General features: G+C 36.8%; 1 protein-coding gene and 1 pseudogene across 2 annotated transcripts in view; one reads left to right on the top strand and one right to left on the bottom strand.

Moving 5' to 3' along the window:
* LOC137753340 (zinc finger protein 345) overlaps positions 1 to 26,543 on the bottom strand; it is a 186,903-nt gene that overhangs the window by 46,178 nt on the left and 114,182 nt on the right. Inside the window, exons 8-9 of one of the 2 annotated variants that reach the window (XM_068528463.1) lie at positions 19,397 to 20,156; positions 18,925 to 19,231 (exon numbers count right to left, since the gene is read on the bottom strand). In XM_068528463.1, coding sequence (XP_068384564.1) covers positions 18,925 to 19,231; positions 19,397 to 20,156 — 1,067 coding nt within the window. Of the gene's footprint in view, positions 1 to 18,799; positions 20,157 to 26,543 lie in introns of those variants that run through there. The other variant, XM_068528464.1, reaches the window with a different exon arrangement.
* On the top strand, positions 8,356 to 9,133 carry LOC137753410 (small ribosomal subunit protein eS4, X isoform-like; annotated as a pseudogene).

Consider the following 26,543-nt stretch of genomic DNA (forward strand, 5'->3'; position numbering starts at 1 on the left):
TTTTGTTATATTGCTTTATTATTAATAAACAAGCTATTTCATTCATGCTGACTAAACTTTTTTTAAGGTGACAAGTACACTGAGAAAAATAACATTTAGAACTTTCTGGACATCCATATAAAGATAAGTATGAGACATTCCATTTTCCTTTGGACTGCCTTGTTGAGTGTATTATCTACTACTCCTGTCTCCTTCATGGTGGATTTCTGGATCTCCTTGAATGCCTGAGGTACATGCTTCTTGAGCTCCACTCCATTGATATGTTTGTGAATATTGATAATGTCTTCTCTAGCCTATCCTATAGATGACAGAAAGCCCTTAGTTTTTCCCTAACCACCTTTCTTCTCAGGAGCCATTTTACTACAACCATGTTGGAAAAGAACTTGTTATAATTAGTCTTAGTGCATCTGGATAAAATGTAGGGGATAAAAGTAGATTCATTCCTGGCAGTGTAAAGCAGGGTAAATTCCCAGCTAATCAAGAGATCTAAATATCCAAAAGGGGGGAAAAAAGAGAAACTTAACAAGTACTGTGAGAAAACATGAGTGAATTCCTTTATAACCTTGGAATTGCGATATGAATAACTATGAATCAAAAATCCAGTAGAAATAAGGAGGAAGAAGTCAATTTTCTGTAGGACTAAAGCAATATTAACAAAGATACAGGAAAATTACAAATTGGAGATATTTGCAACTATATCACAAACTAATAACCATAAAGAGTCTAAAAGTTGAGATGAGAATATAAGTAACACTACGTTGAGATACCACTTCATACCAATCAGATGGACAGAAATCCAACAAGGTATTAAAATGTTCTATTGGCAAGACTGGAAAAACAAGGACTCTCACATTGCTGCTGAAAATGTAAAACAGTACAACTCTTATAGGAGGGAATTGAGCAATGTCCATGTGTAATCTCTATGCATATCCCATAAGACCCAGACCCTTGCTTCTATCCTAAAGATACATTGGTAAAATTATAAAATGTGGTATGCACAAAAATTTTTAAAATACTATATATAAGTGCAGCAGACTGGAAACAATCCAGATGTCCAGCATAAACTGGTTTAACATATTTATGTAACAGTGGAATATCGTGCAGCTGTATACTTCTATGGAGTGATCTTCATGATAGGTTAAATGAAAAAATAGGTAAGTGGAAAATAATATGTGTATGTGCTAACATTTGTGAAAGGAAGAGAGGAGTACTATATATACCTATACTTTCAAAAAGAAAGTGAAACAACAGTTGGGCGGGAGCAAGGATGGAAGGTAGTTATCTTTGGTTGAATCTTGTTTTATATTTTTACTTTGGATCCATGGAGATACTTTACATACTGACTTTTATTTTAAAAAGGAAGTCAAAGGGGAAATAGCAATCCTAATATCAAAACCAGTGAATTTGATTCACCATCAGCTTATTACATAACAATGTAAAGAAGAATAATGTCAAATGATGTTAAAATACTTTGATGTAGCAGGAGAGCTATATCTCAAGGACAAAGAGAAATACAAAGAAATCTATGCTTGCTTTACTAGCCTTTTGTTAATGGTAATATATTATTTTAGGTGAGTCCAAAATTAAGTACATAACAATTACATGAGGATTCAATTTTTGCAAAATAAAAATTAAGTAAAATGCCTGTAGTCTTTCTTGTGAATTGAAAGTGTGCATTTCCTACCTCTGTCCAGTGAAGGAGTCTAAAAACATTAGTGACATGGAAGCAGTGAGCACCATGTTTTCATGTGTACAATCTGTGGTTCCTAAATTCTGTTTTCTATAAAAAGAAGCAAGGGCTCCTTGGAGAAATGGCATGTGAACAGGTCAAGGGTAGGAGATGTATATATGATTATCCTGACATATCTTTTATGCCTAAAAGCAAGAAAGCTGTCAAAGACTGTAGAATCGTGTCAACCTGAAGGAACTGACCAAAGGTAGGATAATCTGAGCATGTAAAAGCTATTGCAGTGGACTGAAACAGTGATTGTAGGTAAACCTTCCAAATTCAAAATGAAAAATTTTTTGATAGAACCTTTTATGGAGCTTGCCAGAGTACCAGCTTATTCTGAAAATTTGATAAGTAAAGGAACAAAAGTAAGCATTTATCATTTTTACACACACACACACTACAAATCAGGGAAGAAAGAATATAGAGCTACTATAATTCTCCTTTTTGCAAGTCTTGAGACTATAATCGATATTTAATATTTCCTTCAGACACTTATTTCATGTTCCCTTTGCTAACAGCATCACAGATTATATTCCCTCCATCCCTTTTTTTGTCCAAGATTTTATTATAAAATTTTCAAACATACATAAAAGCTGAAAGAATATTACAGTAGACCTCATATGCCCACTGCCTAGACTCTACCATTAACATTTGATTGTACTTTCAGCTGGGAGTTATTGTTGGGTTGACACCTTTGTTCCTGAAGGGTCTGAGCTATTCATCCTGTCTCTTTGGAGTTGCTATTGTAATCCATTAATTTTTACCAGTGAACATGGAAGTACTAGAAACACCACAGAGGATTTCTCTGGGTTCCAAATATACTCTTTTCTGCCTCCTTTTTGATAATCAGGATGATTTTCTGTGGATGTCATTCTTTGACATCTTTCCCTTGCCTTTTTGTCACTGTTATAAAAGCCCCAAATGGCAAAATGGCAGATTCAGTTATAAGGTCATTGGAGTCATTCTGTCCCCTAGCAGAAGGTTCCTCTGGAACTAAGAATTGAGAAATAGCAAAGCCCAAAATAGGAATGGAAAGCAAAAATATTAGTGGTTGGGTATGAACACTAGTTACTGGGCCTGGTGAGATGTAATAATGAAAGGACCTGCTCTGTTGTTTGTTTCCTAGACCTATCCTGGTTTTTTGAGAAAGAGCAACATCCTGAACAGTACTCCAACCTAAACAAGGGTGTTTTCCTGCCAGATGGCACCATAATTAAGTTTACAATTACTTATTCTACCATTCTATTAAGACAGACTACTTTGGGTTGATGGGATCCATGGTAAGACAGGTAAATTTCATTGTCATGTCACCACTACCTTATTTATTTTGCTTTAAAATTATGTATTCGTTTAGAACCACTGTTACATGGGATTATAATGATGGTGAATAATACATTCAGTAAGTCCCTCAATGGTGGATAGTAATAGAAAATCCTTAATTAATCACCTGTTTCTCCTCCACCCCATATGGCCATCATGTCCCCCTCCATTATGAAAGTGTAGTCAGTACATCACCAAAAGGGTGACTGGCCTTTTCTAGAGAAAAGTGACATCAGGCTTATGTTTAAACTTTTGCAGGTTGGGCACTCAGCAGTGGCAGTATCCAGATTAGCCTTGTTGAAAGGAAGTCAATGTTCCTATGTATAACCTCCATCCCTGCCATTCATTACAACTGAGTGAAAAGTAGTGGAGCTGGGTAAAGAGGTTGACTGACATTCTATCTACTTCTCTGGAGTCTTCTCTAAAATGGATGCACTTTGGTGAGCATTCACATAGCACACAAATATCTTCATACTCTGTGCTTATGAAGAACTATAATGCTGCAGAAGTCTATGGCTCGGCCAACATAACATGCTCAAGTTTTCTTCCTTAGTCAACTGATCATGTTGCCCATGGGGCTATAGATGTTATCTGTGGGAGAAGTAGCAATGAGAATAGATGCCACATGGGAGTCTGAGCCAATTACTTGTGAAACTGTATCTTCAAAAATTAATGATGGACTTCTGCACGCATCCCAGATGTCTTGAAAGAACAAATAATACCAACTTCATGGTGAATAATTCGACATGTATGGTCATGTATTATCCTCTGGTTAGCCATGCAATATCTCTTAGGGTAAAATTAGGCATCTGGAAGAGGTCTTGTGTTTGCTTCAAAATTCTAGGGTTCTTCTCTTGGTTCTATTAAGGAAAGAAAGAAAATTAAAATTTAGAAATACACATTTACAATAGCATTAAAAATAACTGATAGGAATAAGTATAACAAAAGACCTCTACAGAAAACAATGAAAGCATATTAAGAGAACATTTCAAAGACTTGGATAAAATGAGCTCTTTACCCCAGTAATATGTTAAAGAATCAATGTTGTAAAGTTGCTTGTTCTCAAAATTGACCTAGAGATTTAAGCAAACCCAATAAAAAAAATGACAACAGGAATTTTTCAAAACTTAACCAGCTAATTTTAAAATTTATATGGGAATGCAAAGGGTCATGAATAAGAAAGACACTTAAAGAATAAGAACAACAGGGAAGAACATCCTATCATATATTAATAAATGTATAGATAGTAATACAGGATGGTATCATGCATATGGATAAATAGACCAATGGAACCAAACAAGGATGTCAGAAATAGGACCAATGGAACCAAACAAGGATGTCAGAAATGTCTTATAGGACCACTTAATTAGTTATAAAGGTGGCAATACAGAGCTCTGGGGAATGAACACCTCTTCAGTAACTTGTTCTAGAACAATTGAGTATCCATATAAGAATGCAATCAAGCAGTCATGGAATAATACATGGAAATGAATTCCAGATGGATTGATGATTTAAAAGCAAAAGACAAAATAAAACTTTTACAACATAACATCTGAGAATGTTTCATAACCACAGAGTACAGTATAGTTCCTAAACAAAACATTTTAAATTTAAACAGAAAGGAAAAGTGTGATATGTTTGCATTAATTTGATTAATCCTGTTAATCGATTAACAGTCACCATTAAAAGACTGAACAGTTGACTGCTTCTGACCAAGATGGAAAAATTGGCCAGATTTACTTGTACAGCTGAAATAACTAAAAAGGTGAACAAGATAGGTGAAACAATGGTTTTCAAGACATTGAACATTTTTAAATGTTCAATTCCAATGAAGGATGATGATCCCTGAGAGAAGAAATGAGATGACCCCTATCATTGCACAGTTTATAGCTGGGAGGGGTAACCAAGGTGGAGCCCAGTGATCTCTTAGTGTTGAAATGGGATGAGGAGCCCAATGAAGCCAATGTCATTGGAATTTACAGGGCAGAACATCAAAAAGGTGAGAATTACACAAAGATTTCCAGAGATCTGCAGAGAATTTCCCTTAAGTACTCATCAATACATTTATGTGAAAAAACTACCTTAAGCCAGGGAAAAATTACCACCTGAAAGAATTGGAGGGAACTTACACAGAGCTCATAGAGGTCTAGGAATAATTCCTGCTCTCAGCAGCCAAAGTGGAAAACCTGAGACTTCACATAGGATCAAGTAGAGTACTCAAAGGATTTTACTTCAGTCGTGGGGAAATTTTGCCATAGACTAAGCCTTACTCTGAGGCCACCTGACAAAGCTTAAAAGTGTACCTCAAAAGAATCAAACTTTCCAAATAACGGCATCACAAACAAAGATAAAAAATATAGGTATACAAAAATATGCAGCACCTAACAGGACAAAATTTATGTCTGGTATCCAATAAAAAAGTATTAGGCATCCAACATCCATTAATGAGAAGAACTCAGCTAAGAGGAAAGGAAGGAATTTCCTCGAGCAATAAAGGGTATCTGAAAAGCCAACAGCTAATATCATACTTAATGGTGAAAGACCTACTACCAGGAACAACAGAAAGATGTCTGGTCTCAACACTTATACTAAGCATTGTATTAGAGGCTCTGGCCAGTGCAGGGGGAGGGGGGAAGTATCCAGATTGAAAGGGAAGAAATAAAACTACATTAACAAATGTGAATGTCTATATGAAAAAACTCTGATGGCATCTACAAAAAAAGCTACTAGAACTAATAAGTGAGTTTAGTGAGGTTGCAGGATAAGGATTAGTATATGTAAATTATTTTCTATGTACTAGCAATGAACAATCTGAAACTTGAATTTTAAAAATGACACTTAGAACACCTTCAAGAGCCTTAGATACTTAGTGACAAATCTAGAAAAAGTGCAAGGTATATACCATGAAAATTAAAGAACACTGCTGAGAGAACTTAAAGAAGACCTAAATAAGCGGGGGGAGAGAGAGACTATGTTCAGAGATTGGAAGACTTCATATTATTAAGGTGTCAGTTCTTTCCAAATTGACTTGTAGATGAAATGAAATTCCAACCAGAATATCAGGAAGCTTTTAGCTTTTTTTTTGTGGAAACTGATTCTAAAATACACGTGGACATGCAAAGGACATGAAACAGGCAAAACAACTTTGAAAAATAATAACAAAGTTGAAGGACATGGACTACCTGACTTTGAGACTTATTATAAAGCTAAACTAATCAAGATTGTGTGTTATTGTAATCAAGATAGACAAATAGGTCAATGGAACAGAAAAGAGTTCAGAAATAGACTCAAACATGTATATGGACAACTGATTTGTGGCAAAGGTGCAAAGGTGGCTTAATGGATAAAGGTCTTTTCAACAAATAGTGCTAGAAAAAATGAATATGCATATTCAAAAAAAAGCTTTGGTTTATACCTCACACCATATTAAAAATAACTAAAATTTATCATAGATATAAAATGTAAAACCTAAAACCATACAACTTATAGAACTTTGGGTTAGGCCAAACTTTCTTGGGCATTATACTGAAATTTAAAGAACAATTTGATAATAATTCATGAAAATTGAAAATTTCTGTTCTTCAACAGACACTTAAGAAAATGAAAAGGTTAGCCACCAACTGGGAAAAATATTTTCCAGTCATACCTGATAAAGGATTTTAATATGAAAAGAATTTTCAGGGCTTCCCTGGTGCCGCAGTGGTTGAGAATCTGCCTGCTAATGCAGGGGACACGGGTTCGAGCCCTGGTCTGGGAAGATCCCACATGCCGCAGAGCAGCTGGGCCTGTGCGCCACAGCTACTGAGCCTGCGTGACTGGAGCCTGTGCTCCGCAACAAGAGAGGCCGCGACAGTGATAGGCCTGCACACGGCGATGAAGAGTGGCCCCCGCTCGCCGCAACTAGAGAAAGCCCTCGCACAGAAACGAAGACCCAACGCAGCCAAAAATAAATAAATAAATTTATAAAACAAAAGAATTTTCAAAACCCAATAATATACTCCAATTTAAAAATGAGCAAAAGATTTGAACAAATATATAACCAAAGAACATATACAGATGTCAAATAAATGCATCTAAAGATATTCAACATCATTAGTCATTAGAGAAATGCAAATTAAAACAGATAAGTAAATATTATGCCACCTATTAGAATAGTTAGCATTTTAAAAGCTGAATATACCACATGTTGCAAAAGATGAGGAAAAACTGAATCTCATACATTGCTAATGGGAATTTAAATAATACAAACACTTTGGAAAACATTTTGACAGTTTTAATTAAAAAGTTAAACACACATAAATAGGAACCAGAGTCTCATAACCTAATACTTCAAATGTCAAGGAAACAAAAAATTCTTCTTATACCGAGAACCAGAAAAATCTAAATGTGAGTAGGAACAAACAGATGTAATTATCTGATAATGAGTTAAAGCTGCTGTCGTAAAAATGCAACAAGCATTTGAAAACACTCTTGAATCAAATGAGAGAAAGATTGAGAGGGAATACCAGGAAAGAAAGAAAAGATACAAGAAAGAACCAAATATAAATATTAGAACTGAAAAATACAATAACTAAATTTTAAAAATCACTGGGATGGGCACTGTAGCAGAATGGAGATGACAAAGAAAGTAATCAATTAACTTGAAGATACATCGAAAGAAATTATCCATTCTGAACAATAGAGAGAAAATAGATTGGAAAAAAAAAAGTGGAAGCTCTTAGACCTTAGGGACAACAATGAAATATCTAACATTCGTATCAGAATCCCAGAAGGAGAGGAGAAAAAGCAGAGCTGAAAATATATTTGAAGAAAGATGGTTTAAAAACTTCTCAAGTATGGGACTTCCCTGGTGGTGCAGTGGTTAAGAATCTGCCTGCCAATGCAGGGGACATGGGTTCGAGCCCTGGTCCAGGAAGATCCCACATGCTGCGGAGCTACTAAGCCCGTGCACCACAACTACTGAGCCTGTGCTTTAGAGCCCACGAGCCACAACTACTGAAGCCTGTGCACCTAGAGCCTGTGCTCTGCAACAAGAGAAGCCACCACAATGAGAAGCCCACACACCACAACAAAGAGTAGGCCCCAATCGCCGCAACTAGAGGAAGCCTGCGCACAGCAACGAAGACGCAATGCAGCCAAAAATAATAATAATAAAATAAATTTTAAAAAAGTGTTCTTTGTTAAATACATTTCCTAAATAAATAAATAAATACATACATACATACATAAATAAATGGCCTAACCATCACTTATAATTTCACTCAGAAGCGAAATTGCTGGCTCTTTTCATGCCTAGTGTAGCCATGGCTCATGGTCCCAAGAAGCACCTGAAGCGCATATCAGCTCCAAAGCATTGGATGCTGGATAAACTGACTGGTGTGTTTGCTCCTCATCCATCTACCAGTCCCCACAAGCTGAGGGAATGTCTCCCCCTAATCATTTTCCTAAGGAACAGATGCCCTAACGGGAGATGAAGTAAAGAAGTTCTGCATGCAGCGTTTTATTAAGATTAATGGCAAGGTCCGCACTGATATAACCTACCCCGCTGATTTTATGGATGTCATCAGCATTGACAAGACTGGAGAGAATTTTCGTCTGATCTATGACACCAAGGGTCGTTTTGCTGTTCATCGTATTACACCTAAGGAGGCCAAGTATAAGTTGTGCAAAGTGAGAAAGATCTTTGTGGGGACAAAAGGAATCCCTCATCTGGTGACCCATGATACACCATCTGCAACACTGATCCCCTCATCAAGGTGAATGACATCATTCAAATTGATTTGGAGACTGGCAAGATTACTGACTTCATCAAATTTGACACTGGTAACCTGTGCATAGTGACTGGAGGTGCTAACCTGGGAAGAATTGGTGTGATCACTAACCAAGAGAGACATCCTGGTTCTTTTGATGTAATTCATGTGAAAGACGCCAATGGCAACAGCTTTGCCACCCATCTCTGCAACGTTTTCGTTATTGGCCATGGCAACAAACCATGGATCTCTCTTCCCCGTGGAAAGGGTATCCGCCTTATCACTGCTGAGGAGAGAGATGAGACTGGCGGCCAAACAGAGCAGTGGATAAAATGATCTCTAGGTGACATGATTGGAAAAGTCTTTGTACTTAATTAAAGATAATACCACATTTTTTTTAAAAAGTGAAATTGCTGGATCATATGTTTTTTATTCTTTTTTTACATGAGCATTTACCAGCTGTAAGTTTCCTTCTTTATGGTGCTTTAGCTGCTTCCCAGTTTTGTTATGTTGGGTTTACATTTTCATTTATTTCAAAGTATTTTCTCATTTTTCTTGTGATTTCTTCTTTGACCCATTGGTTGTTTAAGACTATTGTTTAATTTCCACATATTTGTCAATTCCCCACATTTCCTTCTGTTATTCATTTCTAACTTAAATTCCATTATGACTGGAGAACATTCTTTGTATGATTTAAATCCTTTTAAATTAATTAGACTTGTTTTCTAGCCTAAAATATGGTTTATCCTAGCAAAAATTGCATATATACTTGAGGAAAATGTGTATTTTGCTCTTATTGGTTGGAGTTTTCTATATATGTCTGTTAAGTCTAGTTGGTTATGTTGTTTAAATCTTCTGTTTCCTTGATGGTCTTCTGCCCAGTTGTTTTATCCATTATTGAAAGTGAACTGTTGATATCCCCAAGTATTATTGTTGAATTGTCTATTTCTCCCTTTAATTGTCAGTTTTTGCTTCATATATTTTGACATTTTGTCTTTAAGTTTATCCATATTGTTGCAGGTGTCAGAATTTCCTTCTTTTTAAAGTCGGAATAATATTACATTCTATGTATCTGCCACATTTTGTTTATTCATTGATCTAGTGCTGGACACTTGGGTTGCTGGGTTATGTGCATATATGGTTTTTTTGTTTTGTTTTGTTTTGTTTTTGGCTGTGTCAGGTCTTAGTTGCAGCACGCAGGATCTTTGTTGAGGCATGGGGGCTCTTCGTTGTGGCACGTGGGCTTCTTTCTAGTTGTGGAGCACAGGCTCCAGGGTATGTGGGCTCTGTAGCTATGGCACGTGGGTTCCAGAGCCCATGGGTTCTGTAGTTTGTGGCACGCAGCCTCTCTAGTTGAGGTGCACGAGCTTAGTAGTTGTGGCGTGTGGGCTTAGTTGCCCCGTTGCCCCGTGGCATGTGGGATCTTAGCTCCCTGACCAAGGATCGAGCCCACGTCCCCTGCATTGGAAGGTGGATTCTTTACCACTGGACCACCAGGGAAGTCCCTGCATATATGCTTCTAATTGTATGTTTTCTTGATTGGATTGACGCTTTTTGATTATAGAATGTACCTCTTTGTCTCTGATAATTTTGTCTTAATGTCTGTTTTATCTGGTAGTAGTATAGCCACTCCAGTTTTTTCTGCTGTTTGCATGGTATATCTTTTTTTCTGTCCTTCAGTTCTGAAATTTTATCTTTGAATCTTAAGTGTCTCTTGTATTCAGCATATAGTTGAATCATATTTTTAAATTCTCTGCTAACCTCTACCTTTAATTGGAGTGCTTAATCTATTTACTTTTACTATACTCATGAGAAAGAACTTCCATTTTGTTATTTGTTTTCTATGTCTTACCTCTTTTTTTTCCCTCTGTTCCTCCATTACAGCCTTCCTTTGTGTTAGACATTTTTCTATCGTGTCATTATAATTCCATTGTCATTTTTAGTACTTTTTATTCAGCTATTTTTTGTGGGGATTGCAATAAATATCTTTATTTATAATGGTCTGTTTCAAATTAATTGCAATTTAATTACAATTGTATCTAAAAACTTGCTTCTCTTAAGTTCCATTTTCTTCTTTCTCTCTTGTGCTGTTATTGTCATACAAATTACATCTTTATACATAGCATGCTGATCAAAAATGTATTTGTAACTCTTGCTTTATGCAGTTGTCTTCTACATGAAATAGGAGAAAAAAAGAGTTACAAACAAAATGTACATTTATATTGTCTTTTATGTTTGCCTGTGTAGTTACCTTTCACTGGATAAAGAATTCTTGGTTGGCAGTATTTTTCCTTCAGCACTTTTAATATATCATCACACTGCCTTCTGGCAGTTATTGTTTGTGATCAGAAAACAGCTGTTAGTCTTGCTGAGGATCCCTTGTACATGTTGAATTTCTTCTTCCTTGCTGCTTTCATGATTCTCTCTTTATGTCTTAGCTTTTGACAGTTTATGGTGTCTCTGAATGTGGATCTCTTTAATGAATGTGTAGATTTGTTTTTCACTGAATTTGGGAATTTTCAAACATTATTTCTTGAAATAGTCTTTCTGCCCTGTTCTCTCTCTTAATCTTCTTTTTTAAAATTATTATATAAGTTTCAGGTATACATTATAATTCAACATCTCCATACACTAAAAAGTGGTCACTTCCAAAAACGTAGTCGCAATCCATCACGGTACAATTGACTGCCTTCACCCGTTGGCCCACCCTCCAGCCCACTTCTCCTCTGGTAATCACCAATCTATTCTCTGTATCTGTGACTTTGTTTTTATTTTGTTTTGTTCATTTTTTGTTTTGCTTTTTGTTTTTGAGTTTCCACATATGAGTAACAATTATATGGCATTTGTCTTTTTCCTTCAGACTTATTTCACTTAGCACAATAGCCACCGAGGTCTATCCATGTTGTCAGAAATGGCAAAATTTCATTCTTTTTTATGACTGAGTAGTATTCCTATAAATATATGTACCCCATATCTTCTTTATTCATTCATCCATCAGCGGAGATAGGTAATTTCTGTATCTTGACTTGTATATAGTGCTGCAGTAAACATAGCGTGCACATATATTTTCAAGTTAATGCTTTTGTATCCTTCAGATAAATACCCAGCAGTGGAATAGCTGTATCATATGACAGTTCTATTCTTAAAATTTTGAGGAACCTGTATACTGTTTCCCATAGCAGCTGCACCAATTTACAATCCCACCAGCAGTGTGCAAGAGTTCCGTTTTCTTCACATCCTTTCCAACACTTGTTAATTTTTGTGTTTTTGATAAAAACCATTATAACAGGTGCAAGATAAACTTTCATTATGGTTTTGATTTGCATTTCCCTAATAATTAATGATGTTGAACATCTTTCATGTGCCTGTGGCCATTTTTATGTCTTCTTTGGAAAAGAAGACCCCTATCAATCAGCCTGTCCAGATATTCTGGGGGAGGCTCTCCATACTCTTTCCCTCCCAAGGAAGAAGTAGACAACTGTGATTTTTGCCCACTCACTCTTCTTGAGCTGAGGATGAGGAGTTATGGTATCTACCAAAACAAACCAGTGTCTGTTTTCCCCCAGTTGGATAATTGTGTCATACCTGTCAGACCTCTAAGACTGTTATGTAAGATGCCAGTTCTTTGGGTAGCCCCAGCAAAGTTGGAGTATTGAACACATGTATCAACTCTTTCCTTCCCCACAGTGAAGTTGAGGGCTGGTATTTCTCATCTGCTCACTTTGCTGAACAAAGGCAAGGATCTATGGTGTCTACCAGCCAAAGCCACCATCTCCATTCTCCACTGGGTGACTAGACTTTGTTGGACCTGTCGGAGCTCCATGACTGGCAAGACAGTAGCCAGTATTTTGGGGAGCTCCCTAGAGTGCAGGATGTATGAACTATCTGCTTTCCTTCCCTGTGTGAGGCTGGTAGCTAGGGGGTTTCTCACTGATCATTTGGTATTGCACCAGGGACTGAGACTTTGGCGGGATGGTGTCCCATACCTCCCTACAAGTTTTGGTCAGTCGGGTTTTGCATTTTCTTGGTGTGCAGAAGCCTGTCAATTAGTTTCTAGATTTCTCACAAAGAGAATTTTTCCATGAATTGCAGAATCAGTGGGTTTGTTGGGGAAAAGAGGGTCCAGGACATCCTGTTCCACCATATTGCTGACATTCCATTTATATGTATCTTAAACTTCTTTATATTTTCCCAAAGGTCACTGCGGATCTCTTCTTTCAGTCTTTTTCTCTCTGTGCTTCATTTTTCCTTGCATGTTTTTGAGTTCACTGATTTTTTTCTTCTCTTGTGTTTAATCTCCAATAAAATTTTCTTCTTGGATAGTTTTCTTTTCTAGAAGTTCCATCTTGTTCTCTTATATATCTTCCATTTCTGTTTTCATTATATTTATGGTTTAAAAAGTCTTCAGTATATCGAGTATAACAGCTTCTTTAATAATGTTATACTAATACCATTTTCCCTGCCATTTCAGTCTGGGCCAACTGGTTGATTTTTCCCGGTCTTTTGTCACATTTTTCTACTTCATCATATAGATACTGGACATTGTGAAATTTACATTGTTAAATGGTGGTTATTGTTATTCTTTTAAAGTGTTGAGCTTTGCTCTGCAGGCAGTTACATTACTTGCAAGTTGGCTTGATTCTTTTGAAGCTTTTAAAAAGCAGTTTAGGATAGGTCTGAAGTGTTTGCTTTACAGATAGTTTAGCTCTACTCCTAATACATAACTCTTCTGGGCTACCTAATAAATAGTATGGGTGACCATCCCATCAGGGTCAGAATTAGAACATATCTTTGCTCTGTATCAGCTCTGGGCATTTTACAACTGGCAGCTCCTTAATTACTCTTTGCCCGGTCTTGTAGGATCACACCCTACTTCTTTTAGGAAAGATTAAAAAGTACTTTTTTGTACATTTCTGAAACTCTTCTCTGCATAGCTCCCTCCTCAACCTAACTGCCCTGCAACTTGCAGGCATGTCAGTCTCATGGTCCTCATCTTCTCAACACAGTAACAGCAGGATGCTCTCTCTATTTGGGGCTGCCTTTCTCATTATCCAGAATGTGTCTCTAGGTGGAAAGTTGGTGTGATCATGTTGCTCACTTCATTTGTTTCTCTCTTTCAGGGATCAGGTCCTGTCCAAACCTGTTATTCCATCATGACTCCAAAGGAATTCCATATTTTTTGCCCCTGCTGATGTTATGGGGAATGAATACTCTCATACATTAATGATGAGAATGTAAATTTACTTTTTTAAAATTTGGCATAATCTGTTAATATAAAAAAAGTACACATAATTTGATTTAGCAGTCTAATCTGTAGGAATATATTCTATGGAAATAAAAAACCAACATGCAAAAATAAGCATATAAGGATATTTATTGCACTGGTTTGCAGCTACAAAGAAATAACTTGAAAGGAATGCATAAAGAAGATGTGGTACATATATACAATGGAATATTACTCAGCCATGAAAAAGAACAAAATTGTGTCATTTGCAGAGATGGGAACGGACCTAGAGACTGTCATACTGAGTGAAGTTAAGTCACAAAAACAAATATGGTATATTAATGCATATATGTGGAATCTAGAAAAATGTTAAAGATGATCTTATTTGCAAAGCAGAAATAGAGACACAGACGTAGAGAACAAATGTATGGATACCAAGGGGGAAGGGCGGGTGGGATGAATTGGGAGATTGGGATTGATATATATACACTACTATGTATAAAATAGATAACTAATGAGAACCTACTGTATAGCACAGGGAATACTACTTGGTGCTCTGTGGTGACCTAGAAATGGGAAGGAAATCCAAAAAAGAGGGGATATATGTATATGCATGGCTGATTCACTTTGCTGTATAGCAGAAACTGACACAGCAGTGTAAAGCAACTATACTCCAATAAAAAAAAAACCACACACACACCATAAAACAAAAAACAAACAAAAAAACCCCACAAATGACCATGAATTTAAAAATCTCCTGGTTGTACACTGAAAACAAACAAACAAAAAAAGAAAGAAAGAACCTGAATACCCAGCTTGGGGGGAATGGGTAGGATATATCATGGCATTGCTGTTACAATGTTCCTGTTTTATTGTAGGCATTTTAAATAAGAAAAGCACAGTGCACAAGAGACATACCAACCAAATGCAATGTGCAGACCTCATTTAAATCCTACCCAAATAAACCAACTATAATTAATAAAATTTGTAAAATGAGTCAGCTGTTCAAGATACACACTGAAATATGTAGAGGGCAAATGACATAATATACTGGCTTGGCTTTAAAATATCCTAGCCAAAAATATTTGGAAGATGAAACAAGAAAGGCAAAAAATGGGTGATTATTAAAAATATGTGGTAAGTTCATGGCTGTTCATTTTACTATTCTATTTTGGTATACATTTGAAATTTTCTACAATAAAAAGTTGAAAGAGGGACTTCCCTGGTGGTGCAGTGGATAAGACTCTGCACTCCTAATGCAGGGGGCCCGGTTTCAATCCCTGGTCAGGGAACTAGATCCCACATGCATGCTTCAACTAAGAGTTTGCATGCCGCAACTAAGGAACCCACATGCCGCAACTAAGGAGCCAGTGAGCCGCAACTAGGGAGCCCACCTGCTGCAACTAAGACCTGGTGCAACCAAATAAATAAATAAATAAATAAATAAATTTTTTTAAGTTTAAACAAAATAAAGCAAGTTACAGATAAATGGGTGCTTATCCCATTAAAACATACTCTTATTACATTCAGCTGTGGACCATATTTGAAAACAGAAGGAAACAACAAAAAAACCAAAGTTTTAACAGTAGATGGTTGGGAGATAGTGAAGGTGATTTATTTTTTAATTTTTATTTATTTATTTATTTATTTTAACATCTTTATTGGAGTATAATTGCTTTACAATGGTGTGTTAGTTTCTGCTTTATAACAAAGTGAATCAGTTATACACATACATATGTTCCCATATCTCTTCCCTCTTGCATCTCCCTCCCTCCCACCCTCCCTATCCCACCCCTCTAGGTGATCACAAAGCACCGAGCTGATCTCCCTGTGCTATGCGGCTGCTTCCCACTAGCTATCTATTTTACGTTTGGTAGTGTATATATGTCCATGCCACTCTCTCACTTTGTCACAGCTTACCCTTCCCCCTCCCCATATCCTCAAGTCCATTCTCTAGTAGGTCTGTGTCTTTATTCCCGTCTTACCAATAGGTTCTTCATGACCTTTTTTTTTTTCCCTTAGATTCCGTATATATGTGTTAGCATACTGTATTTGTTTTTCTCTTTCTGACTTACTTCACTCTGTATGACAGACTCTAACTCCATCCACCTCACTACAAATAACTCAATTTCGTTTCTTTTTATAGCTGAGTAATAAAGAAGATGTGGCACATATATACAATGGAATATTACTCAGCTATTTTTTAATTTTTTGCACTATTTCTTTGGTATGGCGTAAACTTTAACATGGAATGTTGTAAGAGGAATGTAATGACTTTTGAAAAGAATTATATGCATGTAAGGGAAATAAAGCTTAATTTTGAACAGTTATGATGGTATCAATATATCTTAAAGTAGCAACTAAACCAGTATTGCAGCCACGACTTCCATTTGTCTTTAATAATCCTTTGATTAGTGTACATTCCTATCCCCTCCCACTACCTTAAAAGGTAAACCCTAAGTTTTAAAATTTGATTTATGAAATAAACATAACAGTGCTGAGATAATTAGCATTCATTCAAGTTTCTCCTGTTAAACAATCTTGTAACAACAGCATCAAGAATAAAAACCTTACTAAATTGATCTAAGATGACAGAGTAGGGAAACGATTGTGAAAATTTAAGCTAGAAGGATTGTCCCTGTATAGGTTAGTGACTTGATTGTAGAACAGAAAAGCATTATGCCACCCACTAAATTTAAATAACTGCAATTATGCCTTAAATTTCCTCTTATAATTATTCCTTTTGGTCAAGAATAGATTTCTCGAAGTGTGTTCACAACACAAAATATTAAGTATTATGGAATAGAAGGGATTCATGGTCAGGACTGGGAAACAATGGGTTAAACAAGGTAATATTTTCTTTATTGCGGGACTTCTTACAATTTTTTAATTTGGCTTGTTCAAAGTGGAATTCATTAAGCCAATAAGAAAATTTGGTTATGCATGGCCTTATATGTAATGAGGCAGAACACTTCTTCTCCAAAGGTATTTTGGAGATTATTATTTCTTGAATGTATCTTAGGAAAATCTGGTTCTGGGTATTTTCTACAAAAGGCTGCTAACATGCATATATATTACTTGTCAGAGGTATTATCAATAACTTATTATCATTGTAGCACATAACATTCTACTTACATTCCATTATTTACATTTTCTTTAAATTTAGTTGGGCAATAATGGTAGTCCCTGAATTGTAAACAACTGACCAATGATGGCACAGTTTGTCTAATCTGAGCAGAGAATGCATGACTGCATTGGCATCACCGTGGTTACACTAATGATTCAGAGTGTTCTAATGGTTCTCAATCACACTTATCTTTTTGTTGTTGTTTAAAAAATGGTGGATTAACATTTAGATTATAATTTTGTAATATATATGTAAAACCAGTGTTTTTTAGAGTGGGGATAATGAACAATATTAAGTTGTGAAGACAACTAAGTGGGCTGCAGTGTTCATTACAGACTATGTAATAGAAAACAGCAGAGTGCCTCGCATATGGAAAAGTATTGTCTTGGGAAATTTTGTATCAATTCTTCTATCAATGTCTTTTATTTTACTTTTATTATTATTTTCTTTTATTTTACTAATTGTTATTTATTTCCATTATGTACTAATACATTTCATTATATATCGTCATAGTATCTGTTCCTTGAATTGTAGAAGAAAAACACAATTCATACTTTATAATGTTCAAAATAATTGCATGCACAAACATGTCTGCTAATTAATTACTTGTTAACTGGGTTTTAAATGTTTTATATTATTCAGAAATCCCTGAGAGAAGTCATGTAAGTGGTTTAACTTGAATTTAAATTATGTTTGGGAAAATTGGTTAGGGTATTTGAATGGGTTGGAAACATTATTTTTCCCATTTGAAGTAATGGGATGTAGGTAGGCTCTGAAGTTTGGGCATCAGAAAATTTACTGTTCAACATGTTATCAGGAATAGATTAGGCTCAGATAATGAGGAGAAACTGTAGTTGGTAAATTTTGCTTTGATTTCTCATTTAAGACAATATTTTATAGGTTTTTTTAAATGGCATTAACTTGGCTATCATTTTGTTGGTAAATTCTTTTATCCTTATAGTAATTAGAAAATGTGGAAAATGACTTCTGCTTTTGTAATTTGTTGTAGAAAAATCACCTCTCCTTGATTTTATAAAAAAGCTCTACAACCGTAAAGAAATTTCTTCCATAGAGTTTCTTTCCAGTATGAATTTTCTGGTGCAGCAAAATTTATGAGCTCTAAAATAGAGGCCTTCATACTCTTATTATGTTCTAAAGCTCTTGTCATAGAATAAATTATTTGGGTTCAAAAGGGGATAGATGGTAATAGAATGTTTACATCTTTCTATGGCACTTATAAAATATTCCACCATTTGACTTCTCTAATAGCATTAATAATGATGATAATAATAATGATAATGATAATAATAATAACGATAATAACACTGAGTATCAGATACTGTCCAAAGGGAGTTACATGTGTTTAATCACTTACAATTTGATCATTATTATACCATTATAGTATTTTACACATAAATAAATGGAGGCACAGAGAAGTTAAGTAACCTATCCAATTTCACAGTTAGGAAATATTAAAATAGAGATGGTGCTCAATAAAGGATATAATTCAGCATTACATTCCAGGGTTATAGAGATTTTAAAAAATGTTTAATGGGTTCCAGAAGTCATTTATTTCTGCATTCATGAAGTTAATATAAGCTTTCTAAAAATGAGTTGATTTTGAACACAATCAAAAGGATGTCCTATATTCATTACAAACATAATATGAGTTCTCTAATATTCCAGAGCTGCTGAAGATGGGTGAAGGCTTTCTTATATTAAATCATATATAAAGCTTTCTCAATTATGAAGCCTCATATGTTGAATAAGTTGTGAATGACGTCTAAAGTCTTTACCACACTGGATGCATGCATAGGATTGCTCACCAGTATGGATCCTTTGATGTAGAGTAAGTTCTGAGCCACGACTAAAGGCCTTCCCACATTCCTTACATTCATAGGGTTTCTCACCATTATGAGTTCTTAGATGTTCAGTAAGGTGTGAACCACGAATAAAGGCCTTCCCACATTGCTTACATTCATAGGGTTTTTCACCTCTATGAATTCTCTGGTGTTCACTAAGTTGTGAGCCATAAATAAAAGCTTTGTCACATTCCTTACATTTGTAGGGTTTTTCACCTGTATGAATTCTCTGATGATATGTAAGTTGTGTGGTACGAAAAAAGGTCTTCCCACATTCCTTACATTCATAATGCTTCTCACCATGAATTTTCTCATGTTGAGTAAGATATGCACCACGAATAAAGGTCTTTCCACATTCCTTACATTCAAAGGGTTTCTCACCTGTATGAATTCTCTGATGTTCACTAAGTTGTTTGCCACAAATAAAGGCCTTTCCACATTCCTTACATTTGTAAGGTTTCTCACCTGTATGAATTCTCTGATGTTGAGTAAGATTAGAATTAGAAATAAAGGCTTTCCCACATTCTTTGCATTTATAGGGTCTCTCACCTGTATGAACTCTCAGATGATAAGTAAGTTGTGAGCCACGAGAAAAGGCCTTTCCACATTCTTTACATTCATAGGGTTTCTCACCTGTGTGAATTTTCTGATGTTCATTAAGTTGGGAGGCACATAAAAAGGCCTTCCCACATTCTTTACATCTGTAAGGCTTTTCACCAGTATGAACTCTTTGATGATAAGTAAGGTGTGAACCAAGAATAAAAGCCTTTCCACATTCCTTACACTCATAGGGTTTCTCACCACTATGAATTCTCTGATGGTAAGTAAGCTGAGAGCCAAGAATAAAGGCCTTCCCACATTCCTTACATTCATAAGGTTTTTCACCACTATGAATTCTCTGATGGAGTGTATATTGTGAACAATAACTAAAGGCTTTTCCACATTTCTTACATTCATATGGTTTCTCTCCTGTATGAACTCTCTGATGTTCAGTGAGTTGTGAACCACGAATAAAGGCCTTCCCACATGCTTTACATTGATAAGGTTTTTCATTAGTATGAATTTTCTGATGTTGAATCAGATCAGAACTACGACCAAAGGCCTTTCCACATTCCATACACTCATAAGGTTTCTCACCATTCTGAATCCTCTGATGTTGAATATAGGTTGGCTTTTTGCTGAAGATCTTCCTACATTTCTTAACGTCAGAGTGTTTTTCTTTATTATGACTTTTCTCATGTTGAATAAGGCATGACAAGTAGCTGAAAGCTTGTTTACATTCTTTACATTTGTACAATTTTTCCTTGGTAGGATTTATCTGATGAAGAATAGGGGACATGGAATGGCTTTGAGTGGCCTCTTCTTTACAGGTAATTTTCATGTGCATGTATGGTCTTTCCTGACTTCTCTGTTGATCCTCAAACTTGCCTTTGCACTCTGTATTTTCTCCAAGATCATTGCACTCAAGGTTATGGCTGATAGGTTTCCTCATATTCTCCCATTGCAGTGATTCCATTTCATAAGTTCCCTTTTCTGGACATGACTTTTTGGTCTCACAGCTGTATTCCAAGTCTGTAAAATAACAAGAAAGCAAATTCCTGCTGTTTTTGTTTGTAAGAAAAAATAAACCTTCTAAGGTAAAAATGGTAGATAAAATGATAATTCTCATAAGAACAGAATGGCTTAAACATTGCTAAAAATTTTGTGCAATTTAAAAAAAGGCACAAGGAGAGAACATAAAATGAGGGGAATTTATAGGGGGAAAATTAATTAAGAAAACAGATTAAGTCAGTGGTTCTCAAACTTTGGAGTGGATTAGAATCACCAAGGAAGCTTATAAAATTACCACAAAAACACCCCTGGAAATAAACAAACAAATGCCTGGGTGGATAGCCAATCTATCAACAAATCCTATTAGCTCTCCTGTCAAAATTTATCAAATATCTGACCACATCCACTACAACCACATTAGGCCAAGCCACCCACCTCTCACTGTATAGCCTCTTATCAAATTCTTATGCATTTTAGACTCCCTCACATGCTGTTCCATCTGCCACGAATGCTCTCTGCAAGGCCAGTTCCTTTTCGTCTAAAACGTACTAACTTAAATGCCAGCTGCTCAGAAAGACTATCACTGAAAACTCTAATTGGGTCCATGCCATGTCCTTATTCTCTATATCTGCACCTTCTTCTTCATTCTTGTTTCAATCTTTGCAATTCTAGAATTACATTTTCTTTATTTATGTTGATCCTCCTATTCCTCAAGCTTCAAGTGTAGGAAAAATACGCCTCTTTATAGCTATTCCCCAGAACATAGAAAGCAAACACAGTGTTTTCTTTTTCCCTTCATGTATTTTTTCAGGTCTTTCTTTCCAGTATCTTCTACTCAAGGCCAAATGTTCTCATATTTCCCAGAAAAGCATAATGTTCTATAATGTTCTAGAAATAGTGACAACTTCATACACTAAAGAAAATTTTATGTTATTCTGAACAAAGTTGAGAGATGGGTGTAAATTTTCAAATGTAGAAGAACAGTATCCACTGTGACTGGAGCCCCAGGCGCACTCTGGCAACACTGCATATAGGCTGTAGAGTGTAATAGAGGATGGTAGTGGGAAAGAAAATAAACATATATCAGTAAAATCAAGTTCAAACGGTCTTTTAGAAATAAGAGTCAGAAATCTGAGGAAAACGTGCTTTTGCTAAAAAGTACAATGAAACTGTAAACTGTAAAGTACAACGAAACTGCAAACTGTAAAGTACAATGAAACTGTAAACTGTAAAGTACAATGAAACTGTAAACAGTAAAGTACAATGAAACTGCAAACTGTAAACAAAAACCCCCACACGGCTCAATTTAACACCAACTCGTCAGCAAAATGTACTGGGATGAGAGTATCTGGCTTCTGCTTTCTGTCAGAGAAGCACAATATGGTTTACAAGACAGTAGGAAAGAAACCAACTGGAATATGGTGATTAATGGAACAGTGTAAGGGACCAGATAAATCCAGTTTAGATTCCAAACTGCTCTCCATGTTATAGTAACATGATAATAAAAATGGGAAGAAATATAAATCTAATGATTCTGGGGTGGGAAGCACTGTGAGACCACACAGGGTAAGGTGCTAAATGGCAACCTAGTAGGATAAAGAAAGTGAAGATAAGAATACCCAAATCTTAAAACCTTTCTGAGGGTGAGGAGTATGTATGAAAAGGTACTCAAGTAAGTAGTTCTTTTTATTGTCATTAAATCAATGCAAGAATAACTGGGAAAACTGAAAGAGGGGTGATGACTGAAGACAACAAAATGGAGTCTGAAAAGCAGAAGGCATATTGAAAGGCCCCTTTGACTCTTACCCCCTCGAGTCCTACTGAGTCTATCTCCTAAATAGTTCTTGAATCTGTTTCCTTATCCCCAACACCACTGCCAACACTCCGAGGACGCCCAAAGCAACTCTCATTTGAACCACGACAATAACCTACTCAGTAACGTCATGAGACCCATCCTTCTAATCTCCATCTGGCAGTCAGAGTAATATATTAAAGTGTAAATCACATTATGTCACTGTCCTATATAAGATTCTTCATAAGCTTGCAAATGCTTTTGGGATAAAATTCAAACTTGTTAGTAGCATTTTTCAAACTGCTTTTGACTGCAACCTCACAATAAGAAATGCATGTTATATTATTATGCATGTTATATTGTGAGTACAATGCACAAACATAAACAAGACAAATAGGTCATGAAATTATCTTTTTTACATGTGATGCATTCTGATATTTTATTTTATTTTCTCTTCTGTTTTATTTTATGTATGAAACAAAACTAAACCAAAAAATAAAAACAAATGCTGCTCACATTCAATAAAGATGTTAAAAAACAAACAAACAAAAAACAAATGCTGCTCACAGCCTATCAGGTCATTTCATAACCCCTAGAAGGTGCTGCCTGGCCTGGCTTCTGCCAGCTTCTCCAAACTCACACCTGGTACCTCTCCCTTACTAGGCTCCAACTACAAGGGTCTTCTTTGAATATCTCATATACACCAGGCTCTATCCTCTTATAGCCTTCAGTACTTGTTCCCTCTGCTAGGAATGCTCTTCCCTCTACCCTCAGCCTCCCTACTGGCTTTCCATCCTTTCAGGGCCTGAAATTTCACAGACCTTTGCAATTCCTGAAAAGCCTTCCCCAAATCCAGACTTCTAGCAACACTGCACCTGCAATTCTTTCTTCTATTAAGACAACCACTCCACTCACTGCAGCCTAAAAGAAAGGCCCTCATAGCTTTTGTTGCTGGTAAGACCTCCACATCCTGCTATTAAGGCTGGTTTCTCCTGGGAGGTCTTGATTTCTATAAACTCTTAGCGTGACAGTCCCATCACTCTTCGTTTGTAACAGAAATAAGCACCCACCTTCCCCAAAGAGACCACTCAGGACCAATCCTGTAATGCTTGACATCTCTGGGTATCCAATTACCTCTGAAAAGCCCTGGCTTCCTGGGTCCTTGGTCATCACTAAGACTCTCATCCCAATCCAGGTCTGGACATCCTCTGTTATGACCCAATGTTCTACTGCATGCTAACCAACAGACCTTCTGGAACTCACAGTATACTTTCCAGAAGTACTCTAACCTCAGCCTCCCTTCTGATTATCCTCTTCACCTTCTTGCTCTGATTGAAACCTTGAGCACACTGCTTCCCCTGAAACACTGTTTTCCTTCACTTCATTCCACCTACCCTCTCCCATAGCAGATATAATAGACCTTGTTGTTTCCAATAATCACAACACCTCTAAAAGTTCAGTTTCGAGCAATCATCCTTTTGACCACTACCACCCATATTTCATTTACCCTTATACCATCTCTCTATTATTTATCTCCATGTTAAAGACTCTCCTTTGAAATCAAAACAAAACAACCTCTCCTTTGATTCTTTGGTTCACTTTGCAGCTCCTATCCATTTACCGTACTCCTTCCTGGCAAAACTTCTCAAAAGAGTTGTCGTACTTCCTGTCTATACTTTGTATTCCCCTTTACTCCCCTCATAACTAACATTTTGCTGTATCTACTTCCAGGTTTTTTCCCTGCACTTTTATGTAGTTACATATACAAACTTGAATCAAACTTCTTTTTCCTCATTATTATATCATACTTCTTTTTCCTCACTATTATAATACTGTTATTTAAAACTTCTAAAGCATTTAAAAACTCTGTTTGTACCTTTGAGAGCTCCTCAAATGGGCCTTCCACACTGCCTGGTGAGTTAATTCACTATCCCACTGTAGTTTTTACTGTTGACTTATTTCTTCTTCATTCTCTTTTTAATCCTCTACAATCAGGTTTTTGTTCCTCTCATTTCCAAACCTACTTTGTCAGGGTCACCAATATCCTTCATCTTGCCAAATCCAATAGTCAGTTCTTAGCCTTCATCTTACTTGAGCTCTTAGCAGTATCTTTCACAGTTAACCACTCTCTCCTTGTGTTTGTCGTGGCTTCCAGTACACTGAATTCCCAATTACTTCCTAGATCACATGTTATTCAGGAAGCTCCTCAATTTCCTTTGCTGGATCATTTTCCTCTTCCCAACTAAATGTTGGAATGCCCCATGGTTTAGCCCTTGGACTTTATTTACCTTGCTTTCCATCTAAACCAATCCCTCCATAATCTCATCTCGTCCCATCATACAGAGATTAATCCTATATTTATCTCTTCAGTCCTGACTACCCTCCTGCAGGCTTTCAAATGTGTGTCTAACTTCTCTATGGAGATATCTAATGGGCATCTCAAATGCGTAACTCTTGACTTCCATCTGCAGGCTTCCAAATTCTGATGCCTCTTTCTATTTCCAATCCTTCAGCAAATCCTATTAACCCTACCATCAAAATATAACCAGAATATAACCCATTCTCATCACCTCCACATATTAAACCCCATTCCAAGCCACTATTATCTCTAATATAGACTCTTGAACCAGTCCTCTAACTGGTCTTCTGCTTCCATTCTTACCGTCTTCCTACACATAACACCCAGAGTGATCTTTAAACAATAATCCCCTACTCATCTGCACAAAAGTCTCCAAGGGCTCCCTATCATACCTAGGATAAAACCTCACTCCTTGAAATGGCCTACAAGGCCTCATATGATCTGATCTCTGTCTATTTCTCTGACCTCATCTCTAATTTCCACTTTCACTCACTCTGTTCTAGCCACACTGACCTTCTTGCTGATCCTCAAATAAAGGAAGCTCAGCCTCTCCTCAGGGCCTTTGCACTTCTGTTCTCTCTGCCTGAACACACACTTGCCTTATTTTTACACAGCTAATTTCTTTCCGGTCTCAGTTCAAACGTTACCTCCTCTGAGAGATCATCCCTGCCCATCCTAATCTAAGAACACAATAAGCTCTCAACAAACGTTTGCTGGTTGGAGATACCTAGCTAAATAAAAAAGAACAACTGGGAAAAAACTCAATCAAGAAATAGAAAAAAGGACTGTCTTGGAAGAAACCAAAGGTAGTTTCCTCATTAAAGCAAAAGGGGGGGACATCCCTGGTGGCACAGTGGTTAAGAATCCGCCTGCTAATGCAGGGGACACAGGTTCGAGCCCTGGTCCGGGAAGATCCCACATGCCGCAGAGCAACTAAGCCAGGGCGCCACAACTACGGAAGCCTGGGCGCCTAGAGTATGTGCTCTGCAACAAGAGAAGCCACTGCAATGAGAAGCCTGCACACCGCAATGAAGAGTAGCCCCCACTCACCGCAACTAGAGAAAGCCCGCGTGCAGCAACGAACACCCAACGCAGCCAAAAGTGATAAATAAATAAATAAATAAATAAATAAATAAATTTTAAAAAAAGGGTGGGGTGAATGTAGGAGGAAGAGCGGTAAATGGGAGTTGGAAAGGAAGTTCCTTTGGGAACTCATGTCGATATCACCTTCCTGCTCTCCCTAGGTCTCAGGTCTTCTTTCCATAGGCCTTTGAAGGGAGCTTCACACAAACATCGCAAAGTGTTGTCACTTCATAAAGCAGCTGTATTATTATCAGCAATAGCTGATCCTGTGTGGCCAGCTCTTATTCACCTGAGCTCCATCTTGTCATGGCTCTCACCACCATCCAGGGCTCCTTCTCTCGCTCCAGTAAGGAAAACACGTCTGGCTTAGGGATCGAACATCCAGCTTAAAAGAAAAGAAATGGGACATGGTCATGGGATGAAGAGTCCCAGATTCAAATCCAGTCCATTGGTCATCAAAGAAGAGAAACTGACAAGAAGTGATGGAGGAAGATGTGAAGGTCCGAAGGGTGAGAAATAAAAAGGTACACAGTGGGGCTGTCTACTTCTACTTTTAAAAAATTCAAACCCTTCCTTAGGGAATAGAAATCAGAAATTCACAATGAAGGAGGCAGAAAGTATGGGAGGCAAATTCTGAAAACTGTGTAAAATGATCTTACCCAGTGAGATCAGGTGGCTGTAGTTCTCCACCATGACCTCCCTGTACAAATCCCGCTGAATGGGGTCAAGGCATTCCCATTCCT

This window comes from Eschrichtius robustus, chromosome 19, assembly GCF_028021215.1.
Source record: "Eschrichtius robustus isolate mEscRob2 chromosome 19, mEscRob2.pri, whole genome shotgun sequence".
NCBI classification, from domain to species: Eukaryota; Metazoa; Chordata; class Mammalia; order Artiodactyla; family Eschrichtiidae; genus Eschrichtius; species Eschrichtius robustus.